This window comes from Phodopus roborovskii, unplaced genomic scaffold (assembly GCF_943737965.1).
Source record: "Phodopus roborovskii unplaced genomic scaffold, PHOROB, whole genome shotgun sequence".
Taxonomy (NCBI): domain Eukaryota; kingdom Metazoa; phylum Chordata; class Mammalia; order Rodentia; family Cricetidae; genus Phodopus; species Phodopus roborovskii.
In genome coordinates, this window is record NW_026126485.1 from 6040001 (window position 1) to 6066109 (window position 26109).

Sequence of the window (26109 nt, forward strand, 5' to 3'; positions counted from 1 at the left end):
TTTTTTTTTTTGTTTTTTGTTTTTTGTTTTTTGTATGTTTGTACACTGTGAGTATGACTGGTGTCTGTGAAGGCCAGAAGAGGGCCCTGACCCCTTGAACTAGAGTTAAACTGGCCTGTGGTTGCTGAGGCCTGAATCCATGTACTCTATAAGAGCTATTAAACACTGGGCCATCCCTTCATCCCTGTACATCCTGTTGGGCAGTCCTCCATAACTGGCAGTACCAAGTGTCATTGTAGCTCTGGGAAGGATGTCCTCACCTGCTTAGAAAAAGGACAGTGTCTGCCTAAGAAATGGAAAAGGGCTTTTGAAGAGATGCCTCAAGGTATGATTTCAGCTGAATTTTGACCTTTCAGTAAAACCATTTTTACATTTATAGGAACTGATGTTTAATTATCATAAAATTCGTATGAATCATTTTTTTATTATAAATAAGACTAGAGAGTTTAGATTATCTGTGGAGATGGCTAGAAAAAAAAAATCAGCTCTCTTCGCCTGCAGCATCTGTAAGTGTATGGGAACAGTAGGTATGTGTGCATGCATTTCTTATGTGTAGTTTGGATAGCTATTTTTATGACAGTTTGGGAACATTTGGCCCCAAACACTTACGTCAAACAAATATCTTAAAAGCATGTGTTTAAGATGATGTGCATTAGAGTTAAATCAAGACACAAAGGATCAAGAATCCTGTGAATGCAAGCAATCACAGAAGTGAAACTTCGCACTTTGAATCTCTGAACTGTAGCAATTCCTAACTCATTGTTCCCAGATCTTCAAATGCTCTGGGCTTTATCCACTGCAGGAAAGACAAGTGCACACACAGGTCACCTCCTTTTTCTCTTTAATTCACACAGAGTACTTGCAACTGCTTTGGATAGTTATATCATGATATTAGAGGGTCATGCCTACTCTCTCCCTTTTTTTTTTTTTTTTTTTTTTTTTTTTTTGTTTGTTTTGGTTTTTCAAGACGGGGTTTCTCTGTATTGTTTTGGAGCCTATCCTGGAACTTGCTCTGTAGACCAGGCTGGCCTTGAACTCACAGAGATCTGCCTGTCTCTGCTTCCTGAGTGCTGGGATTAAAGGTGTGTGCCACCAACACCCAGCGAGTCTAGTTTAAGCCCATGCTGATTTAAGTTAGTGTAGATTATACTTACTTTTACTGGCATTTCTCACTAGGCAAGATGCTTAAATTAGGAGCATTTACTGCTAGAGACACAGTTGAAATAGTCATTGGCCAGGTTTCTTCCTTGCTCAGCACTTGACTCTGCATTTCCAGGTTATTTGGATTGGTGGAGCTCATTCCAGAGTTCACAATTAATCACATGTATTGCTTACTTTAAGGTCAAATTGCAGTTAGAAAGTGTGGCCTCTGACCTTTTGTGACATGTTTGGCATTGACATTTCTGAGTCTTCCTGGATATCTTGTCTTACAGACATACCTAGACCTGAACTATAAGTCCTTTTTGTGTCTAGGCTTCCTTGTGAGGTTATAAGTAGTTTAACGTGTCTCCCTTTGTGAGATTTCATTCCCTTGTGATCATCAGAGAGGAGGAGGAGGAGAATGAGCATTGCCTGAAGCAGCCCTTTAGGAATAAACTGCCACCTGCCCAAACTGCTTTGCCCACAGGGTCTCTCCAGTATCCTTACAGTGCCACTTTTGCATCTTCGTCTCAGTTCCCACTCTTTTATGTTTCTGAGGGCTTTGTAGACGTTATCACTGTTATAGTTATGACTTGACATCTCATTGGGCAGATTTAAAGGAGTAATGCTGGGTGCTGTGGTCCACAGTTGCTTCTTCCAGAGGGAAGATTTTAGGGCACTCATCTTGCCATAGGCACTTGTGTGTTTTCCTAAATTTGACATTTCTTTGCACGTCTATAAATTAAAAGACAAGGCACCTGAGAGCATAGTTAACCACTAAGGAATAAAGTGGCAGTATCTAGAGTAGAGAAAGGTATAATAGAGAGGACTCTTTGCTCCCACGGGTTAGAGGGTGGTAACTTATAACACTGCAGACTTTGTCTGAGGAATACTTGCAGAAAGAGTATGGAAAGCCTTGGGGAAGCAGAGAGTCAAAGTATAAATCATCTGGATCATCTGTAGGATTTGAAGGAAAATGGCAGAAAGGGTTAGGGTAGGGTTGTGCTTAATGCCCACACTGAAGTATTTAACCAGTAGCTAGAGAGTAATAGCAGGGGTTCTAAAATATAGACAGGGTTACAATAAAGCCCACTCATTCCCCCTTCCAAGCTAGGTTAAATGGTTCACTGTGTCTTGAACATCTGCTTTTTTGTGTGCGTGACTCTGGAGTTGTTTTGCATTTTCTTGCCTGTATGATAGGCCTCCTGCCCTGTCTCTGCCTCTTGCTGTCACTGATAGTACCACCTCAGGGAAGGTGTGCATTATTCTTGCCCACTATTCTCTTGTGGCTCATGGAGTCCACATGCATAATACCTTGCTCAGTGGCTATGGTGCTGTAAACTTTGTCTTCTGCACATGACGTCCATTTGCTATCTTGGCATGTCTCCCTCCCACTGCACTCTGAACACCCTGGGCTGTCTGTAGGCCTGGCTGCCTCACACTGCCTTGGATGACACTCCTAGGCTTTCCTTTCTCTTCTCCCTCCTCAGCCTCATGCCTATTAGTCACTTCTCCCATTTTCATATAAGATTGCATTCTTAGACTCTTCTTGATTCCAATTGTATATAAAATCCAAAACCCTTTCCAGTTAAATCATTGTGTCTTTTATGTGCAGCCTCTCCCCATGTGGTGTTTTACCCAAGAGACTGTCCTTGGGTGTAGAAGAGCATCATGGGGTCTGTAGTTTGTATTTTTCTCCATGACCAAAGTTGTTATAAGCATCATTTTAAGGCTACTTCATGCAGTTTTCAAGATGTTAATTTGGTGTAGTCACCCCTAACTCTTCTATTTTTATAGTAATATGCTTAAATTGATTTTTATCATTTGTTAAAAATTTCTTAGAAACTTTAAAAAAATATTTTCTGACTGTGGTTATTTTAAGAATAGATTACTCATGCCAGGTGATGGTGGTGGCCCATACTTTAATCCCAGCACTTGGGAGGCAGAGACAGGTGGATCTCTGTGAATTTGAGGCCAGTCTGTTCTACAGAGCGAGTTCCAGGACAGGCTTCAAAGCTACACAGGGAAACCCTGTCTCAAAGAAAACAAAACCAAAACAAACAAAAATAGATTACATCATTCATGTTTTCCTGTGTGAGTGGGAAGTTCAGCAGTTGGGACAGTAATAATAATGAGTATTTTTGCTGGGGCTAAAGCTCAGTGGTAGAGTTCTTGCCTAGTGTATATATGAAGCTGTAGGGTCTGTCTGTCTCCAACACTGAACACACACATACATATGTACATGCACATAAATATATACATAACCATACATGCACATACACATACATGCACATACATGTGCACTCACAGGATGCTAATAGCTGATAGCTGTTTAGTTGCTTTAACTGAGGAACTAATTTCAAGAAGGCTGCAGTAGTAAGAGCATGGAGCCATCATTTGGTGGTATTAATTTTCCCTACTCTGGGTTTGGTTTCACTGCCCCTCTATCCCTGCCCACTTACTGCTGATGATGCAGTGAAACTTAGGCCAGTGAAAGAAAGCAGAAGTCTGGGTGTGCTCTACTCACTTTTCCATTGGTGGTTTAACTTCTCCACTGACTTGTAAATGGTCTTAATCTGGGTATTATTTCCTTCAAGAATTCTATGTTGTCTGAACGTGTTTTTAGCTTTTAGTCCTGTCATTTGTTCAACTTTTTACCTGCAGGGCTTCATATTCACATATATCCACATGCTTCTGCCTCCCAGTTGCTTGAATACAAGGTATATACCACTGTACCAAGTTGCTCCTTTTAGTTTATTAGTGTGAATGAACCCAATCTTTCCCTGACATTTTGTGCTTTTTGTTTTTGGCTTTGCATTGTGTGTGTGTGTGTGTGTGTGTGTGTGTGTGTGTGTGTGTGTGTGTGTGCACTTTTGAATTTTTATTTAAGAATTTCTTTCATCAAGAATTCACTGGAGATTGCGATCTCAATACTCAAGAGACTGAGGTAGAAGGTTTGCCTTGAGTTTGAGGTCAGCCTGGGTCACAGAGTGAGATCCTGTCTCAAAAAACAAACAAAAAACCCAAATAAATAATAAATAAATAAGGGAAACCACTCATTTTCTGTTTTAAAACAGGTTTAATTTTTTTTAATTATGAGTATATACATGGGTTTGTGCACATGAGTACAGATGTCTGCAGAGGCCATAAAGGGACATCAGATCTCTTGGAACTAGAGTTATAGACAGTTGTTAGCCTTTTAGTGTGGTTGCTGGGATTTGAACTCAAGTACTCTGGAAGACCATTACATGCTCCTAACCATCAAGGCATCCCACCAGCCCAGAATTCCTTTTTCTCAAGACATCTACAGGAATATTCTCTACACTTTGCTTTACTACCATAATAGCTGTAACTCTCTCAGTCCACCTGTTTTCTGTGGTCATTCTGGATCTATGTATGTTTAGTTCACTCTGTAGTGAGTCTCCTTCTTTAGGATCTAGACACAACTGTAAAAAACTCTTGTTAAACAAACAAACAAAAAACCCTGTAGAAACGCAAGACCTGTGGCCACCCATATCACGGGATGGTTTATTATTAATCAACCTCCACTGCTGTGCCCTCTTTATGGATCGAGGGACTCTTCTCTTGGCTTGGGTTAATTCTATACCCACAGCCATTGACTGACACAACACACTCAATAGTCTTTAGGGGCTTTTGCTAAACACTGAGAGTATATAGACTCTTTTTACTTAGCAATTTGTCTTTAGCAACTGCAAACCTTAGATCTTTGATGAACTATACAAATCTCTTGCCTGTTCTGCTGTTACCAATTTTTTTTTTTTTTTTTTTTTTAAATCAAGAAAGTAATCTCCTTCCTTCTGAAAAATCAGCACCTCTTTGCTCTCAATATCTTAGTAGAGACTAGGGGATTTTTTTATGGCTAGGCAATATTCCCTGCCCTTCTTACCAATGCAAAACAACTGGCACCTTACTTTCCATGTTGGTGATTGCTGGCTTGTTCTAGGTTGAACATCCTGGGCCATGCTTAGTTTGAAGATGCAAATTGGACATGATCTTTGGTTGCAAGCCTCAGAGTGGTACTCAACAGGTTTATATTTCAGTCTTGAAGCATCAAAAATGCTCAGTTGGTAAACTCTATGTAGAAATTCCCTAGACCTTATAAACTAGCACTTCTGATAAAGAATGTTAAAATTGTTATGTTCTTTTTCATGTTTAACTCTTTGTTGGTCAGCACGGTTTAAGATCAATTTGCTGAAGACATTTGTAGTTTATTCTAGCAAGATATTCACATTTAGCATATGATAGTGAAGATAACAGTATTTCTTAAAGGGAAAAAGAAAAAAATTTAAAAGATGTCACTTACACAGTGCAACAGTTCTGTACTCCGCTGACTCTTTACCTGAAGCCCAAGAACATAAACAACCTGGCCAGGGGCTGCTTATCTCTCAGTTGTGTTCAAAATTTCATTTTAGAGAACTCGGTGGTGATTTACCTTGGGGATGGAAGAAGGAGGGGGAATTGCAAGTATAAGTTAAGATACACAAAAATGAATTGTGACCATAGTCTTGATAAATGTCAGTCAAGTTAAAGCATCACTAGTAAAAAATAAAACTAACAATCAGCATAGAAAAGAGAACTAGGCTAGAGCAACTGTAGCACTCTCCAAATCTAAGAGTAATAGAAGAGCTGTACAGAGAGCAGTTATAATGCATAAGCAGGTGGTTACACTGAGCAGTCTCTTTAATCCATCCAGATTAACAGATAATACCAAGGAAAGGAATTTTTTTTTTTTTTATCCTTTAAGTTCATGTCAGATGGGTAATGTGCCCACGTTGTAACAAGGTTTAATGGGCGGCACACGTCACACAGAGGCGTGAGTCCCAATCATCACGCTTATGAACCAAAAAAGGATTTCTTAAACTACTGAGAATTTGTGTACTGTGATTCCAGGCTGGAAGCATTCACAACCAGAACATTGAACATGCTTCTGAGGTGTGTGTGAAGATGAGACAGGCTTTGAATGTTGTTCAGGGATAGAATGCATGTATAGCATATATCAGACTCTAGTTTGAATTCCTCAGTGTGTGTGTGTGTGTGTGTGTGTGTGTGTGTGTGTGTGTGTGTGTGTGTACAATTAAAACAGAACTTTAAAAAGATGTAATTGGGAAAGAAGTGTCTGGGAACTAAGTGATGAAGAAGGGTAGGCAGACTGTGCAAGTTCATGTCTCTGCCCCTCCTGTCCCTGCTGTCTTATTTTTCTGTTCCCAGCCAGGCTTGCTCAAGAACAGCGTTGACCGACTACACTCTGACATAGATCATTTAGTATTACTCATCATTTATAGTTCTCTCTTTTCCACCAAAGACTTTTCTGTGCCAAATTAGCAAACTGAAGACACTGTCTTGGTACATGGGAATAATGCTTTATTTCTGAACATTCCTGCCTTTTGTGGAAAAGTATACTCTACTGAGAATTGTGAATGGAATTGTAATAAATGAGATCAAGAGGAATTTATAGATAATTTAAACAGAAGGCCTAATTATTTTGCTTCTTTCTTTCGCCAATAGACTGGATAAGGTATATGAATTTTCAGTGACTATTTTTTATAAATGAGACCAAAATTAAAATGATCAAACTATGTATGGTTATACTTTATTATATAATATATTATATTATACTTTAATTTAAAAATAAAACAACATACTTTATATGTGTGCATGCAAGCATTGTGCATCACCATGTCATAGGAAGACCATTTGAAGGCCAGAGACAATTTGGGGAGTTGATTCCAAGCTTCTTTGAGCAACCTGACAGCAAACTGTGCCAGCTGGGCTGGGGAGGCACTGACCTAAGGTGCTGGTCCAGACTCGCCAGTGTACACTTAGAATAAAGTGTTATGTGGCCACCAGAGTGGTATCTATAGGTTAGAATCTATAACCAGTGTGGAGCTGTTCACAAGGGGTGCGAGGGCATGCAGCCATGAATTAGAGTTTTTGCTGGGCAGGAAGCCTTGCTGCTCTTCCTGGCAGCCATTTTCTCCTTGTTGAAGACATTGTTTTCATCTCAGTGCTCAGTGCTTGGTACTTCATTTATATGTGGTGCAGTTTCTGAGATTGAGTCATTATTGGGTTCATAGGTAAATGATAAGTCTCAGAAATGGCTCATACAATTTCTAACTTTTCTTATGAGGGTGGAGGGTCTTCAACATGCAGAATTGGCTCAGGGGAGAGGAAACTCTTAAGAATTTCACAGCTTGTTTGAATGCATTGCAGCAGTTGCAAAGCAGTATCCCGGGGCTCCAGACAGTGGAAGATTGCAGGAGTGGAAGTAAATAGGAAAGATGAAGAAATGTACTGAGAGTGTTCAAGGAAATTAAATGTGTCCTGTAGATAATCAGACATTTCTACACTGTGAGTCAAATTATAGTAGAAGCACATAAGTCTCTGTAACTCGGAAGGCCAAGTGTTGTACAAGACAGCTCCAGTGTGATAGCACCCCCTTCTGTCAACTGTCTTAGCAGCTTATCACGTGTTTCTGAAGGCAGGTTTACTTTAGGTGAGCATGCGCACGCTAATAGTAGTCAGGCTATGACATCACTCCTCTTCATGGGAACAAATTGTGCAGTTCTGGCCCAGTATTTGCCTTTCCCTTTACTTTTTAGAGAAGTGAGAATCAGTCCCTGAGTTAGTTTTTACAGTACAGGAGGGAAAGGGTGGCCATGGAGAACTGCAAGTACCAAGGGAAAAGTAAAACTGTGAGGTATTTCAGCCTATGCCTTCAGAGCAATCTGAGGGCACATCAGCTCAGAAAACCCATTTTTGTGGTGTGGTGAAAGTCCTTGGATAAAAGGGTGTCAAATGCAACAATGTTCTTAACAGTCTAGGACCAGAAAAGGAGAGTCCTCAGGAAAATATCCTCTAGCTGGCATCATATAGAACTTTGCCAGTAGCCATCCTCAAGCATCTTGTGGAGTGGTGGCTAGTTTAATTCCCTAACTGTAGGGGAGTGACAGTTAAGGTACCATCTCCATTATTGCTTAGATTCTCTGTTGAGTTTATCATTGTAGATTCCTGGGCATTTCCCTAGTGCTGGGTTTCTTGTTAACCCCATAATGGCTCCCTCTTTGTCCTTCCCCCAACTCCACTTTGCTAATCCCCCATATTCTCCTCTCCCTCCCCTTCTCCCTTTCCCATCCTTCTACTACCTTTCCCCCTCCCCCCACACTCCTAATTTACCTAGGAGATCTTGTCTATTTCCCCTTGGGGAGGTGGGGGTCCATGTATGTCTCTCTTAGGGTCCTCCTTGTTTCCTAGCTTCTCTGAAAGTGTGGATTGTAGGCTGGTTATCCTTTGCTCTAAGTTATCCACTTATGAGTGAGTATAAACTGCACTTGTTTTTCCATGTCTGGGTTACCTCACTCAGGATATTTTCTTCTAGTTCCATCCATTTGCCTGAAAATTTCAAGATGTCATTGTTTTTACCCATGAGTAGTATAGTAAGTACTCCATTGTGTATATGTACTACATTTTCTTTATCCATTCTTCAGTTAAGAAACATCTAGTTTGCTTCAAGGTTCTGGCTGCCCTTCCCCTATAATGAGATTGATGACTACTTTAATTGCAATCATAGAGCCTGCATCTAGTAACTGATGGAAGCAGATGCAGAGATCCACAACCAAACACTGGGCTGAACTCCTGGAGTCTGTTGTAGAGAGGGAGGGGTGATAATATAAGCAAAGGGGTTTCCATGTTGGGGAAACCCACATAAACAGCTGACCTGAGCAAGTGGGGGCTCACTGGCTCCAGACTGACAGCTGGGGAACCAGCATAAGACAGACCTAGGCCCCCTGAATGTCGGTGACAATTGGGGGGGGGCTTGGGCAGTTTAGGGAGCCGCTGGCCATGGAACCAGTATTTATCCCTAATGCATGAACTGGCTTTTTGGAGCCCATTCTCTTTGGAGGGATACCTTGCTCAGCCTAGATACAGGGGAAGGGCCTTGGTCCTGCTCTAAATGATGTGATAGACTTTGATGATTCCCCATGGGAGGCCTCACCCTCTCTGAGGAGTGGATGGGGGGAGGGGGATGGTAGGGGAAATGGGAGGGAGAGGGAACTAAGGTTGTTTAAAAAAATTCCCTAAAAAAACAAAACTTGCTGGGCAGTGGTGGTACATGCCTTTAATGCCAACACTTGGGAGGTAAGCCAGGCAAATTTCTGTGAGTTTGAGACCAGACCAAATGAGTTCCAGGACTGCCAGGACTGTAGAAACCCCGTATTGAAAACCAAAACCAAACAAAAACCCCACAAAAATAAAGTAGTATTGCTACCTCAGATATATATTTTACAGTCCTAAATGAGATAGCCCAGGCAGATGACTTTAGTGAAGGTAAGCCTGACTAGGAAGGAAGGCCATTGCTAAGTGTAGACCTAAACACTAGTCAGAGCTTACCCAGCATGTCAAAGTCAAAGCGGCTTCTCTCACATCAGCCTCATGCTTTCTGATTGCCATCGTGATGACACAAGGGGGAGAATCCCATGGATCCCATGAGATGGCTCTGTTCAGAATACAGGTACACTAACTGCAAATAGTAGTGCATACATTACCTTCAGACCACATATGTGTACAAGAGAAGTGTCCTGTTCAAGCTGTGTTCAATCCCTAAGCACTTTATGTATGTGCAAATATTTCTCTGTCTGAAACAATGACAAATCTGAACTATTTCTTGTCCTGAGCATTTTGTAAAGGGAGTCAGCATGTGTGTGCTGGGACTATATAGGACTCACATATAGGACTCATTGGGTCTTTGAGGTGTGCATTGCTTCCCAGCTTGTCTGTAGCATTTCAGCATAGGTTATTGTGGCTCCCCCACGCCATGCTGAAAAGGCTAGCTTTGTGTAAATCTGTCTATTGGTAGTGTCACTTGTGCCTTCGTTCCATGCTTAGAAGGTATTCTCATCAGTATAAGAGGGTCTCCAGTGTTTCCCTTCCAGTGCTTAGTGGATTGTTTTTGACATTTAAACTCCTTCTGTTTCTGATTTGCTTATGGGCACAGATAAACACAGGGCTTCGTCCCCCATCTCCATCCCCATCCCAGCAGTCTGAGCTCTCCTTTGCATAGCTTGCATTCCCAGTATGCTCTCTTTGGTATCCACGGGTGTCACAATTGTCCTGATCCAGACTTTTCTGTTTCTATTGGCCCTCCTTTTGTTCATCTTCCTGATCGGCATTCCAGGTGCCTGTCAACCAGCTACTGTTTCTCACTATCAGGGTCTTGGGTTTAGACTAGTGCTAGAGTATGGGCTTGGCATGTACAAGGTGCTTAGTCCGTGCTTAACACCCGACCCAATTAACTAACTAATGAAAACAATCACCTGATTGTTTTCTATTAATATCTTCATTTGTTTACCAAAAGAATTTATGAAAGTAATTAAAAATAGTTTGTCAGTGGAATTTTTAGGTTTCTAAATATGTGGTTTGAAAATAAGATTCCATTGACCCTTGTTGAATTTTTGTGTTCTTTCAGCTGTGTGGCTCACTGCCTTTCAGTGTCTTGGAGAGGAGCAGCAACAGTAGATGTCTGTGCATAGCCTGCTCACATTACAGAAGGCTCATTCCGATGTACTTGTGGGGCTGGGTGTTGAATTTTATTAAGTACCTTTCAACCTGAATTACATTTTAAAATTGTGTGTCTCTGTCTATGTCTTTGTATAGGTATGTGTACAAGAGCACAGGTGCCCATGGAGGCCAGAAAAGTGTCAGCTTCCTTGGAGCTGTAGTTGAAGGTGGTTGTGAGCCACCATGTGGGTGCTGAGAACTGGGTGGGGGTCCTCTGAGCGAGCAATGTGAGCTCTAAACCTCTGTGCTATCTCTCCAGCCCCTCAAATTATATTTTTAATGATTTGTTTCACTTTAGTCTGTTAATAAATTTTTTATGTGCAGTTTTAAATATTAAATTTTCACTGAACATTTATGGTGTTTGCTTTTGATACTTAAATTATATAAATGTCTTAACATTCACAACAGAGTTAATATGAGACTGTATATTCAAATATGTTTTGTTAAAATTGTGCATGAGCTTTCCTTTTGTATACCAGTTGTTTGTTATTCTTCCTTATGCTTTGTAAGTTTTTATGTTTTTTTAAATCTTTATATGCTAGTACCCTTACCTTCCTTTATTATTATGGGCTAGAAGAGAAGCTGGTCAGTGAAAGTATGGCAAAATCAACTTCTGACCGTGTCCCTACTTGGTTTTTTTTTTTTTTCTCCTCCTAAGGAAGCTTTTTCCCTACCTTTTCATCTTAGGAAATTGGGATTTTTAACTAACCAAATAAGCAAATTTTGGTCTGGTTTGCATGGCTTTTCACTGTGGACCCCATTAGCTAATGATAAGTCTCTGTGTTTTTTTTTTTTTTCCCAAGAAAGAACTTCTAAGTTAATACAGGCTGTTTTCTGACTCAGTGGCCTTAACCCTGTCTTAACTTGGATGTTTGTGATACTCCAGTTTCATCATTGTTTGTTTCAGCTGCATGACCAACAAAGTCTGTAACACTTCTGGAAATTTACCTGAACCATCTTTGTGGTCTCTTTGTAGTCAGTCTTGTGAACCCATTACTGGTATTTATTTAGGTCCCAGGTCTGTTGGTTAAGTCTCTAGATCCATATTCTGTTTTCCATACATATTTTTGTGTGTGGACTCAGAGAAGTGAACTAATGTCTTGAGCTCTCTATTCTTGCCAGCATTTCATTTCTTCCTCATAGGTTTTGTATTATAACTGTGTAGGTCTTGATAGTTTGTATGACTGTTTTTTGGCCCCAGGTGCTCTGGGTTCCAAATCCTATGCACTGAGACCCTGGTCCTGCTCATGTTCATGTTTTTAAATTGCTTGTCTGTTTTAATTGTCTGGCAGTATTATACTGTGTGAATATTCTGCATTAAATTTTACAGTATTTTTATTCTTTGAGAATTTCACATGTATTTTGATCATATTCACCATCCTTGATCTCCTCCCACATCTCCTTGCAGTGTGCTTTGCACATTCATTTTCAGTTTTTCTCCTTGTTTTTCATATTGTCACATTTGATGTGCTTTCCATTTTAATTGATTTTTTTTGTTTATGTATTTCAATATATATGGTGTATTGAGATAATTAGAAACTTTTTTGTTCGAAGTTATTTATAAATTTAAATAACCTCTGAGGTAGTTTTTAAAAGCTGTTGATTGAGAATGTGGCAGAATAAGTATGCATGGCCTTCATTTCCTCCCTGACACATTCCTATTTGTTAATTACAGCATCTCCATTGTCAGAATTAATGTTCTGTTCTGTTCTCTAATCAAAATCTCCATGTTTCTGTCTTAGTCCTTCAGTTAATTTATGACAGAAAGAGGAAGTCTGTAAAAGTGAGCTGTCTCCTAAACAGAAAGTCACCATCTTCCCCATGCTGAATGCGGGGTGTGGCACAACCCCTTCTGCTGGTCTCATCTGGACTTTCTCCAGAAAAAGGACAAAAATCCATCTTTTGAATCAACAAGGTCCTTAAAAGCTGTCTTTTTTTTTCTTTTCATTTTCAAAATTGATAAAATTCCTTCTGTCCTGTTTTATTTTCTCTTATTTATTATGATGTATTACTTTCTTTTCTTACATGGGATATTCATGGGAAGAGTCTGAGGCCATTCTGATTGTCTCATAATTTGATTTTTTGTTGTTTTGAGGCAGAGTCTTTGTACCTAGGCTAGCCTTAAACTTGCTATGGAGGCGTTGTATTACAACTTGCCCTTGACTTCAAACTCCTGATGCTGCCGGAGTGCTGGGATTACAAGCAAGCGTCCCCATGCACTCTGTTTTATCTAGATTGGCCAAGGGCTCTTTGGAGACTACTAGTATAGGGAAGAAAAATATTGACATTTTCTGTTGGTTTTCTTCTTCTAATGAATAAAAATAGAAGAAATATATGGTGTTTTGTCTGAAATAAAACCAGTAATAAAGATTAAACTAAGTGAAGTAGAGATGGACATAAACAAGTAGAAAAATGCTAGAGTAAGTGTAGCTGGTGAACACAGGATTTACTATTGTTTTCTGTGGTTCAGAGGAGGGTTATAATGTTTCACTTATTTACTTTTTATTTTTAAAATACCATAAATATGTAAATCCACTAGTGTGTACATTGCCTTCTTGGTGACAACATGTGTCCATGTTCTTAGCAACCATTCACAGTCTCTCACACACTCATTGGTGCAATTTCCTGAGTTCTGAGTACAAGTACTTTTAAAAGTATTAAAAGTATTCTAAAGTCTTTGATGGAGGATTATGAGAGTCTGTCTTTAGAGTCTGCAGAGTAAAGGGAGTAATGAAAAAATTAATTGCTTGTTTGACCCAAGTGTACCCAGGGATTTGTATTTGTCCATTGGGACTCTTTTAAATACTGTTGCTCCAAACATACAGGCTGAAAATAATGTCATGTGCTGCTTAGAAAGCCTGTCTAAAAGGACTGTGTGTTGTTAGGCTGCCCCATCTGGGGTGAAGCTGATTGGATCTTTTCCTTTAGTTCCTTTAGTTTATAATTGTTTGAGCTTTAAAAAAAATATATACTATGCTTAAAAAAAAATGTTTTATGTCTTTAAAAAATGTTTAAAATGTGGCCTAATTCAGAACATTGGAAAATGTCTTTAAAATGAAATGTTAAAATGTTGCAACCTAAAGAACTCTAGTCACAAGTACTTTATGGAGTGATAAGCCTTTGGTTTACATTGGGACACTTTGGAAGGAAATTTTGTGTTGGTAACAATCTTTGAAGAGCTTGGAAATACCTTTGCCAATCCATCATTTTCTTTGGGGGGAAAATAGCGTCATAGAGTTGAGTGCTTGGACACTTTCATGTCCTTCTTTCCCTCCCTTCTTTTCCTTCTTCCCTTTCACCCCCTTTCGCCCATTCTTCCCTACTTCCTTTCCCTTGTTCCTTCCATAAATATAAGTGCTAATAAAAGAGGAACAAATGACCCTTCCTTTTCTTGTTTTTACTCCTTTTTAGTTGGCGTGACTGAGAAATGTATAACTTTGTGTTTCCTCTGTGTTCAGGTATATGTCCCGCGTCCACGGCATGCATCCCAAAGAGACCACCCGTCAGCTGAGCTTAGCTGTGAAAGATGGTCTTATTGTCGAAACTCTAACAGTGGGCTGCAAAGGCTCCAAAGCTGGTATTGAGCAAGAAGGATATTGGTTACCAGGAGATGAGATTGTAAGTATATTTTATCTGATGGATTCAGAAATTTGGACTTTTGGGGGTTTTTTAATGTTAATATAACCTATAGAAATTCATTGTCAGAAAGGTAAGCATTTTTAGCATTTTTATTTACATTATGGCTCTATATTGATAGCATCCTTGTGATTCCTTAGGAGAAAACTTTTACAAAATTCTTGCCATTCTGTCTATTATCTTGCATCTAAAAAAATAAAACTAAATGTACATATGAATCATGGTACTTCCGGTGCTTTCTTGAACTAATACTAGTTTTGAAAACTGCTTTAGTGCAGGACAGTGTTTATACTGACTTGACAGATGGAAAGGACACATTGCCTGTTTAGGATAGCTCACTTGGATGGGATTAAGTCTGAGCTGGACTTTCTACAGAGTTCTCATGTACAACACATGACTGGCCATGGTCCACACTGACCAGTGACTACTGGCAGGCTTCGGGTAGGCCTTGAGCATAAGTCAGTGTGGACGGATAGAAAGTTCCTTCTTCCTGTACCTTCCTTTTGCTCCAGCTGCGCCTCTTGGGGGGAGGGGAGGGTGATTTGTACAACTGAGTCCTTTTCAGGACATGGCTTTATGATGACAGGCAGATAGAGAAGCACTAAATTCTTGCACAAAGATTGCTTTCAGGTGTGGCATTTCTATCTCCCCATCATACTTTTTTTTATATTTTAACCAACACATTAGAAAATGTTATTATAATAAAAGTCTTTTAAGATAATAGGTTTCAAATGTATGTTTGGCCAATTTAATAATTAATTTAAAATCTAAAATTTTGAAAATCTCATAAAATCTTAAAAATTGATTCATTGTGGGAAAACTTCTGAAAGCTTTTGCTTTTTCATTTCATTTTTCTGGTGACGTGGCAGACAAGCCCATGGATTTAGGGAAGCTGAAGAACCAAAACCAAGCGCCTCTGCTAATTCTAAATGTAGGAAGTTGTTCGTGCCTAACAGTTTTGTCATTTTTTTTTTTTTATGCCAAAACATCAGAAAACATGGGGCCAAAAAACATTACTTGTATCAATTTAATTTAGTTTGTTCACCGGAAATATTTCTGAGAAGAAATGTGACTTGCCAGCAGAGCAGCTTCCTTGCAAGTCCTTGCTGCAGCTGGAAGCTTTGCTGTTGCAGTAATAAGATGGAGCACTGAGGGCCAGTGTGAGTGACTTAGGACAGTCTAGGCAAGAGGGTATATACTGTCCCAGGCACTGGGACACTTAGAGCTTCGGAAGTCACACAGAGAATGTGAGGATGGGAATGTAACTGATAACTGAGCTTACATCAGGACTTAGAATTGTGGGTCATGTGTATATATTTCTTAGAATACATGGTTTGTTTTCTCCTTTAAGATTTGTGATTTTTTTTTTTAAATGCGCTTTGTTCTTCCTCAGACTGAAATGTCTTTAATTCATCAAGCAGTAAATTAGCTTATTATATGTTTCTCATAGCATTAGGTTTTCTATTTCTTTTTACTTTTATGTTTTTTTGTGCATACTTGTAGTCTTCTTTTCTTCTCTTTTTACTAAATGAAATCTTAAAGTATATTAGACAGCAATTATACAAGTTTAATGCTAATTAGTTCTTAGTCACAGCAGTTTTATACCAAATTTGCATATGTGATGTAACTGAATATGTCAAACTTATGTTTAGGTTATAAAATATGTACCTATAAAGACTCAAGGATAAAGTAGTATATGGAATGAGATAATGTCCATCTTAAGCATTTCATGCCTACATGTCTGGAATTATTTAAACTTACATGGATTCAGTTCTCAGCTGTAATGTGGGCATATTAATATTTATTTTATTTAATCAAAGATTCTTAGATACTGTTCTATTACTGTGAAGAGACACCATAAGCAAGACAGTTCTTATAAAAGAAAATATTTAACTGGGGACTTGTTTACAGTTTCAGAGAATTAGTCCATTATTATTGTGGCAGGGAGCCATGGTGATAGGCAGACAAAGGGCTGAGTGCTTACATCCTGACCCACAGGCAGGCAGACAGAGAGAGAAACTGGGCCTGATGGGGACTTGTGAAACCTCAGAGCCCACCCCCAAGTGACATACCTCAAACAAGGCCACACCTTCCTATACTTCCTAAACAGTTTACCAACTGGGAACCAAACATGCAAATATATGAGCCTGTGGTGGCCTTTCTCACTCAGACTACAAGGACTGAATGAAAATATGTCCATGAAATAGCCTACACAAATACACTTAAAGCCAAGTGTTTTGACCAGTAAATAAGTATGCTTAGTAATGATCTCTTGTGCAGAAAAGTAATAGAGTTAATAATAATGTTATATCTATTTCAAAACAGCTAAAAGAATAGGCTTTAAATGCATGTGGTAATTATCCTGATTTGGTCATTCCACTACACACACACACACACACACACACACACACACACACACACCAGAGCATCACACTCTATCCTATAAAGTTATGGTTATTACTCACAAATTAAAACATTAAAATGATTAAAATAAGTGTCTGTAGACAGTATAGTAAAAGTGTCAATTTTTTACTAGCCATATAAGCAGTCTTCTTTATACTACTTTGTAACCAGTATTCTCCAATATAAATCCCATGAAGAGCTTGCCCTTGAAAAAGTAGATCTTGTTGAAGGTATAAAATAATGAAGCTAACTGACTAAATTAGGATCTCACTACCTGGGTTGATACACCACTTGACTCGTAGTGAGTGTCCTCATGCCCTATAACATCCACAAACTCATGTGATTAACCATCTCACCTGCAGCACAAAAGAAGATTCTGCATTGCCCAGGCTTTGTGTATTTTTATTGAGTCTGTCATCTGTGCAGGAGGCATGTCTAACCTGTGAACTGACAAGTTAGTAAATGCCCTCACACCATAGACACTGTTATTCAAAGGTCCTCTCCTGAATAACAAGAGTATCTCAAGAAGGGCTGATGGAAGGAAGTTCTGTGGGCCAGAGCTCTGCACACAAACAATTTGGACTTTGTAGTTTCACCACTTTGTGACTTCAATTGCTTTGGTGCTCTAGAAACTTGAGTTTTAGAATTTAGTATGTATGTTGAATACTTCATTCAGGGTTGTGATGAGCGTTAGGAAGAAGGTTCTGTTATTTATGAATAGGTGATGATGCTCTTGTGCCTCTTGAGAGAAGCTGTACTATCAGAAATGAGTAAACAGGGTTCTTTTGGAGTCACACAGGCTTCATCTCCAGAGTTACTTTATGATGTAGTGGTTGGACAATGCTTGTATTCACTCCCATCAATGTGTGGAGAAAGAGAAGCCAATGAGTATAGTTCTCCTTTCTCCCACACAACTATGGTAAAAGGGGCTTAAAAGTCAGTTTGTTGGTATTACATTGTTAATACACTCCTACTACCTCTTTTTCTCTAATGCTTAATTTTAGAACTTGAAGCGATCAGAATACATGCATCTCTGGGTCATTATTTTTATTAAGTACAGCAACCATGTCCTAAAACTCACTGTTCTGTGAGACTATATCTGTCTTTGAGGAAGCCAGTATATTATAATACAAAGGCAGAGGCCCCTGTATTATTAAAATTCCTCCTTCTAGCCCAGAAATATTGTCAGACATTTTCCAACAGTGATAGCATATTTAATTAGCGGCCTCTGTGTAAATGCCAATTCTGTGGAGAAACTATGGTAAAACTGTTTAGTGTCTAAACATCTTTATGGTGATTCTTATATGTATATATGAGATAGTGGAAAAAACAGCAACCATTCACAAGACTACTCCTTTTTCTAGATGGCCTGCTTACACAATAATCAATAAGTAATTATACATACCAATCTGTTTTCTAAATGACATACACACCGTACTCGGGTATTTTTGTGGTCATCCTAGACTAGTAATAACAATAACACTAACTGATAGGGTCCAAATAGTTCCTAAACATGGTTTTCTTAGCTTGTAAAGTTCTGGTGAGAGGATACAGAGTACCTTTTTGCTATCTGAAGTTTAATACTTTGTTTTATCAATACATTTTCTAAGTTTTTAAAGCTAGCAGAGTGCTTTTTTGGCACTCTTGCAAGACTGGCCCAGTTTTGCAACATAATTAATGAATGCATATATACACGTGCACACACACACATGCTTGAATGTGTGCATGCTATACATACATGCGTACATGCTCATGTTCATAGAATGCTTCATCATCTGCTTACTCTAAAGTACACATGATGGGAAGCCATATATTTAATACATATTTCTAGTATTTCATTCTCTATATTCTTAAATTCTGAAAACTATATTTCAAGTTTTAGCACTTGCTAGAGGACTGAAGTTTAGGGTTTACTTTGTGATCAATGTCAGTTAATGGTCTACACATTAGGCTTTTGGCTTATAAAGTGCTCACCAAGGATAGGAAGGTGTTTCCACTTCTTTTAATGTAGGAAGCAGGTAATTCTGAGTTTTGGATCATTTACAGATAAAATATTTACAATATGTATCTTGAAACCAGGTGATTATTGTGAACTATTTAATGATTTCCAACATTATTGACAGTTCCCAGGACAAGGCTGCACTTTTATTTGTGATTTTGATCTGACAGTAAAGATTTTGGTTGCCAGTATTGAATATGGCTTAAAAGTCTGTTATAAAAATGATGTTACTTGTAAAATTACTTTTTCTGTTTATAGACCTGCTGAATTTGGACTCATGACCTCATTTCTTTCATAGTTCATGTCAGTATAGGAATAGGAAATCTACTGAAAGCTTTGATTGCAGTTTCATGTAGAATCCCTGTTTTGCTCTGAGTTCAGACTAATTGCAGGTATGACTAGATTTTTCACTCTGAGCATTTCCAAGTGAATCATCCCTAATATCAGGACTTCAGGCTGCTCCTAGGCCTGAGAACATCGTTCTAAGTAAAAAGGGGCATTCTACATTTTTTTCTCTCTGTATTTTTTATACTTTTTTTTTTTAAAGCATAATTAAGGAAGTATGTGTTTTGTGGTTTCCTAAAGAGAGGAGCATATTATGTTAGCAATGAATGGGCTGAAATCCCAAACCTCAATGGGACAAGATTGATACCTGGAGGGAGTGCTGTCGTCTTCTATTTCCAACTCAAATGCCACCCCCCCAGAAGTGATGATTTCTATTTATCTTGAAATTTAGCTAAGTTCACAAGTCTTAGGTAAAACATTGGATTAGAATTGATGGTCTCATTCCTTGAAGCCACAGCAAGAGGGCCTTCCCCTGTTTCATTCTTGAGGAAACATGTTGAGAGGCTCAGAAGTCATGCTGAAATGGACATTCCAGTACACTGAATACATGTAGCATGTGAATTTTAAGAATTAGTTTTTTCTAAAGCAATTTAAATTTTTTCCCTTTTCTGTTATAGTTTATATTTGACACATTCCTTGTTTTGTTTTTCGAGACGGGGTTTCTCTGTGTAAGCCTTTTTGGTTGTCCTGAAACTTGCTCTGTAGACCAGGCTGGCCTCTGAACTCACGGAGATTCATCTGCTTCTGCCTCCTGAGTGCTGGGTTAAAGGCGCATACCACCACTGCCCGTCTAGTTCATTGTTTTAAATACCTTTAAACACAAATTTCAATGTACCTTTGATGCTGTTGGTGGTTAAAAATTGAAATGTTTTTGTAATTTATGTATTTATGTATGTGTGTACATTTTTTCTTTGAATATTTATTCCCAACCTTAAAGAAGTAAATAATCCTTTATTTACTAACTAGTCAGTAAATGCTGATGATTGTATGTTAACTAGAAACCAGTTACACTAGAGTTCTGTGTGATTTTACACTGTGATTTACTGAGAAGTGACTGCCAAGAGTCTCTATTTGCTCATAATGTGTTGGTGGATTGTGTGCATGAGTTCCTGCTGTTTGGCCCTTTCTCCTTCTCTGAATTCTGAATTCACTGGGCAATATTGTAATTTATTTTCAATATTTAAAACCACTAAAAATATGTAGCCATCATATCCTCCCATGTAAATAATTAAATGAATTGTTAGCAGAATTAAATTAAATTTAGAAAGGTAGAGAACTCACTTTACAGTGTATCTGCATTAAAGCACACTGTCATATACATGCTTTGTAGTGTGTCTGCTCATGAACACACAGCCAATTAAAAAGTTAAAATTGTGCTTCAATTATTGAAGAGCCTTGATCAGAATTTGGAATACCCCTTTTCCAACAGTGCTTCAAACACCTCCCTTGGTACATAGCCAAACATCTTTCTGAGCTTCCTTTTTATCCCTGAATCTGTTTTACCTTGCTCAGAGAAATGTTGTGAAAATCAGATATGATAATGAATTCTAAAATGCTTGGAGAGAAATGCACTCATGTTATTAGAAGCATGTTATTCATCTGTGGCTTGGTTCCTGTTTTGTGCAATACATAGATAATAACACTGGCTAACATCTCCTGAGTGCTCAGGCTGTGCCAGACACTCTTTTGTGCACTTATGTACATATGAGCTCATTTGATTCTTATCAAGACACCGGAAACTAGGCACTGCCATTCTGTTTATTTTACAGACAGAGGAGCTAAGTATTCTGCCCAAGACCATACAGCCATTAGTGTCAAGGTTAGGATTTGAACCAGTTTGGCTCCAGTTTCCCCTAAGCAGTGTATCAGGCTGGAATTTTTTGCTCCGAGGATCTGAGGGCAGCAGTATAAATTTAATGCCTTGGTGAAGTAGAGTTTACCACTCTGAGATTCTTTATTCTGATTGTTTAAAAAGTTCAGTGTAATCCAGTTTCAGACCAATCAGACATGATTTGTGGTGTTGTACAGGTATGGGTGGCACAGATGTTATTTGCTAGTAAGATGTTTCCTGACAAGACTGTATATTTCATGGTACATAAATTCCCCAAGAGTAGAATGCCACTATCTTTTCATTAATAATGAGCTTATTAATAATAGCCTTTTCTGTTAACATTGTCTGCCAAATAGTATGGGTTGTACTTCAAGTAATAAGCCATGTATGAAATCCCTTTAGCCCTGTGTATTACCTGATATGAGCAAAATTATGGTAGAGAGACCAAGATTATCTTGTTTTTATCTTGAAAGGCCTACAGTACGCAGCCTTTCTCCAGGACAGCAGCCCCAGACAAGGTGAACTAATTTTGTGCTGTTATTTTACTTTAAGTCTGATTTTTTTTTTTTTTTTTTTTTTTTTTTTTTTTGTAATAGAGTTCTATCTTGTTTAGGTTAGCTCAGTTAACTCTTACTAGGCTTGTTTGTGAAAACTGTACTATAATTTACTGCTTCCAGCTTTGAACTTTGTGTTAGTGGACTTGCTCTTTAAAAGCATTCTTGTTCTGAAGTGCCATTTTACACACACTGCTAACTAGGCTGTCTCCAGAACAGCTGATGACTTCTGGTGCAAATGTAAACTCAACTTATTAGTGTATGTGGCAGATGTGTGTCAGCCTTGCTGTTTAAATGACTGCTGTTTACTAAAGAGAAACTAAAGGCAGCTTGGCCACAGTCCACATGACCATTTAATAGATTTTGAGTCAGTGACTTCTGTGTATTTTGTGTGTTATGAATGGCTCTTGCCATGATTAAAATAACAAGAAGCACTGTCTTCTTTAACCCATGTGATGATGGGATTAGTGATGTCCATATGAAAAACATACCCAAGCCAGGTGTGTGGGTGCATGCCTGGAGTTCCAGCACTTGAGGGGCAGATCTTTGTGGGTGCCAGGCCAGACTGGCCTACACAGTGAGTTCCTGGCCTGCTAGTGAGGTCCTGTCTTATAAAAGAAAAAAGAAAGTAGTTAAAAAAAATAAAAGTTTCTGCACATTGCTTCATTTAAGTTACGGTTGCATTCCTGCAATTATTTTTCAAAGTGTAGCTCTAGGCACCTCAACAGAGACAGATACATTTTAGTGCCTATTTCTTAAGTAGGTAAAAATCGTGCAGTAGAAGGAGGAAGGCGGTGAAGTGGAAAGACTGGGACTGTGTTCTTCCTGCCCTTGTGGCCATCCCAGTAACCACCATTTGACTCATCATGTGAAGATGGATTAAAATAAAAAATTAAATCATGAAGGATGGCAGTTTCTATTATTAGTCATTATATATAAATCATTAATGTATATGTCTAAATAGTCATGAGAATAAAATATTTTGTTTTAAGCTTAGAATAAGTTCTTTAAAAAAATAGACTAGAATTCTGACGCTTATTTACATCAAAATTTTGAATATGAAAATGAAATAGCTAATATACAATGTATGTATGAGCTGTCTATCTGAAATGTGGCTTTCATACTTGTCTTTGGTGTACCTCAGTCAAACTCCGTAGTGTAGATGCCTTTTTCTGAGTTTTATGTAAAATTAGTATTTTATGATTACAATCCAAAAGGATCATTCCATCAGATGAGTTCACAGGGAATGTATGTACAGCTGCAGTGAGGAACTAAAAACGCTCCTATTTTACCTAATTTTTTCTGGTCAGGGAAGACCATTCATTTCTTATTGAAACATAAACCGAGAACATTTAGATTTCTACAGAACTGACTACTCTCCCCTCACCATGCCTCTGGATAGGGGTTGGAGGACATGCACTTTGAACATTAATAAGTGGATGGTGGCATTCAGTGTGGTTGAAGTAGTCAGTGCTTATTTAGTCAAACTTGAACCCCATTTGCTGGGCTAATATTAGCATCTGAGAAAATGAGGAAGCCACACAGCCTTGGAAAGAGTACAGATATACATAAAAATAGTTTATAGCTGAACCCAAATATGAAATGTCAGGATCCCACTGGAAGTAGCCTTGGTTTTTCCCTTTGTGCATTTGTCTTCCACAGCTCCAAAAGAAGGTCAAGAGTTAACCTTTACTCTGAAGTATATTTTAGAAAAAGTGAAGAGTAACATCTATAAAGAATGAGTTCTAAGCTAAAAGCAAATCTGAGTCTTCCTGTCTATACTCGGCCTACCTGCCCTGGCTGTTCAGAGACCTCACTGATAAGATGTTGAAGAATGCTTGTGCAACTTTTTGTGTTCTTTGATTGCTAGGACTAGCCACATCAATGAATGAGCCTGTTTCCTTTTGTTTCATGTGGTAATCAATCTCTTTCAGATAGTGTGATTAAACCTTTAGTTTCACATTTTCAATTTATTTTTCTAAATTCAACAGACCCTGAATATTTGGCGACCTGTCGGGACATGGGCATTTTGATTAGTTGTTATTTTCAGTTAAGCATCAAATACTGTGAGCTCCACCATTCGAGACTGTGCACCCCGTCCCCGCAGTATGTCAGCACTCAGTTTGTAATCTGTAAAAAGCAGGACAAAACACAGGTTTGTCTGTTTGAAATATTAAGCTGCCAGTTGGTGTGGGGCACTCAACTTACAAAAGACACCATTCCTTAATTTGTAATTTTAAATGAAAAGATAATATTAGACCTGGGATTGGCTCTGGGCATAATTCACTTTGGAGCTGTTTGCTATCAGATCACCTTAAGGTATTTCTGAGTATTGATACTGCATAGGAGAGAATCCATGTTTTAAAGAAGTAAATTTCTAGGTATTTTCTCTCTTGTTTTAACACATTAAATGTCTTAAATTGTTTATAATGCCTAACTTGTTGGACTTTAGTTTCAATTTTGTTGTTAGTTATTGAAGATATTGACAAAATGTCATACGAAATTATTTTGTATTTTTTGTAGGACTGGGAAACAGAAACTCATGACTGGTATTGTTTTGAATGCCATTTGCCTGGAGAGGTGTTGATATGTGACCTGTGTTTTCGTGTGTATCATTCCAAGTGTTTGTCTGATGAGTTCAGGCTTAGAGACAGCAGTAGTCACTGGCAGTGCCCAGTTTGCAGGGTGAGTACCTACGAGCTTTCATGTGCTGGTCAGAGGGTTGAAATTTATGAATATAGTGTCACCAAGATACCCCAAGTGGTCTTGCCAGGTGAATGACAAATCCTGGAGGGTGGGGGTTATCATCTGAAACGACTGTGACAAATGAACACAACACTCACAAATGTGCAGACAGAGCACACCCCATGTGTCAGGGTTTACATTTTACAGAATTTTAATCACATGAAAGTATCTTCTCTTCGCATTTTACACTTATTTCTAGATTATGTGACTGCTTTAAAGCATAGCTTTTCAAAATGTGAGCTGCTTGTCAATAATGATTTTGTAATTTGTGGCAGAGTTGATGCTACTGAAAACACACATGGGCAAAAGGCACAGTGTTGGGATGTCCTTGATGAGCTTCCCATCTTATAGCCATGGAAGTTGCTTTTGTTTCTGTCATCATGACTTAGTTTATTTTTTGCTTGTATTTTATGTGGAGGGTGGAAGGATGGGACATTTGCACATCAAGAATTCTAATTACTCAAAGTAAAATGCATTGTGCGGTTGGTAAATACATATTTGCACAATAACTTTCAGTCATTTTTCTCACTGAAGAATATGCATGCTGTGAGATTGTAGTGTGTCTGTATATGAGTGATGCGTGCTGAGTAAATACTACATTCCACAGGGCACTGATGGTGATGGTATAACCTTATTTGGTTGCAGGCACTGTTGTCGTATAATTTGTATTACTTGACTACTAAGCTGGAATCTCACATTGTCCCAGTTACAACCAGAGTGTGTCTTAAATAATCTTTTAGTAATTTAAGTGGTGAATTTCTCAATTTTATATTTACTATTTTCTCCTCTTTAACATCAAAGATTTCATCTGGGCATGATCAGTGAATATCTAGAACCATCCAATTCCTCCATAGTAACGAAGTCCTTGGTTACCTCAGCTCACTTGGCACAGTGTTTCCTTAGTAACCGAGGTTTGATTACGTGAGCCCACTTCACCCAGAGGTATTCTTAGTAACTGAGGCCTTGAATTACTTGAGCCCATCTCGTCTAGTTGTTGCTTTGAAACTGAGGACTTTAATTAAATGAGCCCACTCTACCTAGTCCTCCTTTGGGAACAGAGGTCTTAATTACTTGAGCCCACTTAGCTTAAGAAGTAGACAAAGGACACTTAGGGTATCTTTAGAAACTGGTTTCATGGTGAAGTATTGGGAAATGTGAGATCACTCACTCACTCAATCAATCAGTGTCAAAGCTGAGATTGTAGATTTCTTGTAGATCTTCAACAGCACTGATGTCCACACAAACTTAGTGCAGGTGTGACCTCAGGTCACCACCCTGAGAGGGGGCTGGTGTCACTTGTGTTCTGTATTTATGGATTTGGATCATGCCTCTTAAAAGCAAACACATATCTTATATTCTAGGAAGTAAAAACTTGATCTCTCAAGAGGAAGAGCTGGGCCTGGTGGCACAGGCCTTTAATCCCAGCTACTCAGGACTGCCTAGGCTATGGAGTAAGCTCAGGACCAAACTAGAAAAATCAGAGGCCCCGTCTGCAAAAACAAGCAAACAAGCAAAAAACTAAAGATGCCTTTTATATATAGCTGAACAGCAGATTCCTGACCAGCTTTCCTAGCCTCTATGAGAGCCTGGATTCAGTCCTTTGTACCTAACCCCTAAAAATGGAACAGTGAAAGCACTGTAGTAGTAAAAACACAGGGGAGCAGGAGACACCCACCCACACCTTGGGTTTTAGTTAATGTTCAATTCTTCACGGATAGTAAGGGATTTAAGCCAAAGCATGGAGAGTTTTGAGGCAGAGTGATCACAATGAGGGTTTTGCATTACTCATATAAAAGATAGAAAAGGAACTATACTTTGAAGAAAATAGTATGAATGTATCTATTTCTGTTTCTTGTCTACAGTTGCTCTGCTGGTTTCTG

At 38.6% G+C, this 26109-nt stretch overlaps 1 protein-coding gene and 1 non-coding gene across 14 annotated transcripts in view; one reads left to right on the top strand and one right to left on the bottom strand.

The window, feature by feature from the left end:
• Positions 1-26109, top strand: part of Zmynd11 (zinc finger MYND-type containing 11) — an 83180-nt gene that overhangs the window by 35786 nt on the left and 21285 nt on the right. For 9 of the 13 annotated variants that reach the window (XM_051194758.1, XM_051194757.1, XM_051194754.1 and 6 more), the window contains exons 3-4: positions 14175-14334; positions 24008-24169. In XM_051194758.1, coding sequence (XP_051050715.1) covers positions 14175-14334; positions 24008-24169 — 322 coding nt within the window. Of the gene's footprint in view, positions 1-14174; positions 14335-23475; positions 23640-24007; positions 24170-26109 lie in introns of those variants that run through there. The other 4 variants (XM_051194761.1, XM_051194766.1, XM_051194764.1 and 1 more) reach the window with 2 other exon arrangements.
• Positions 5910-6013, bottom strand: LOC127229965 (small nucleolar RNA U13). Its single transcript, XR_007835154.1, has one exon. It is a non-coding gene; the product is annotated as a small nucleolar RNA U13 (small nucleolar RNA).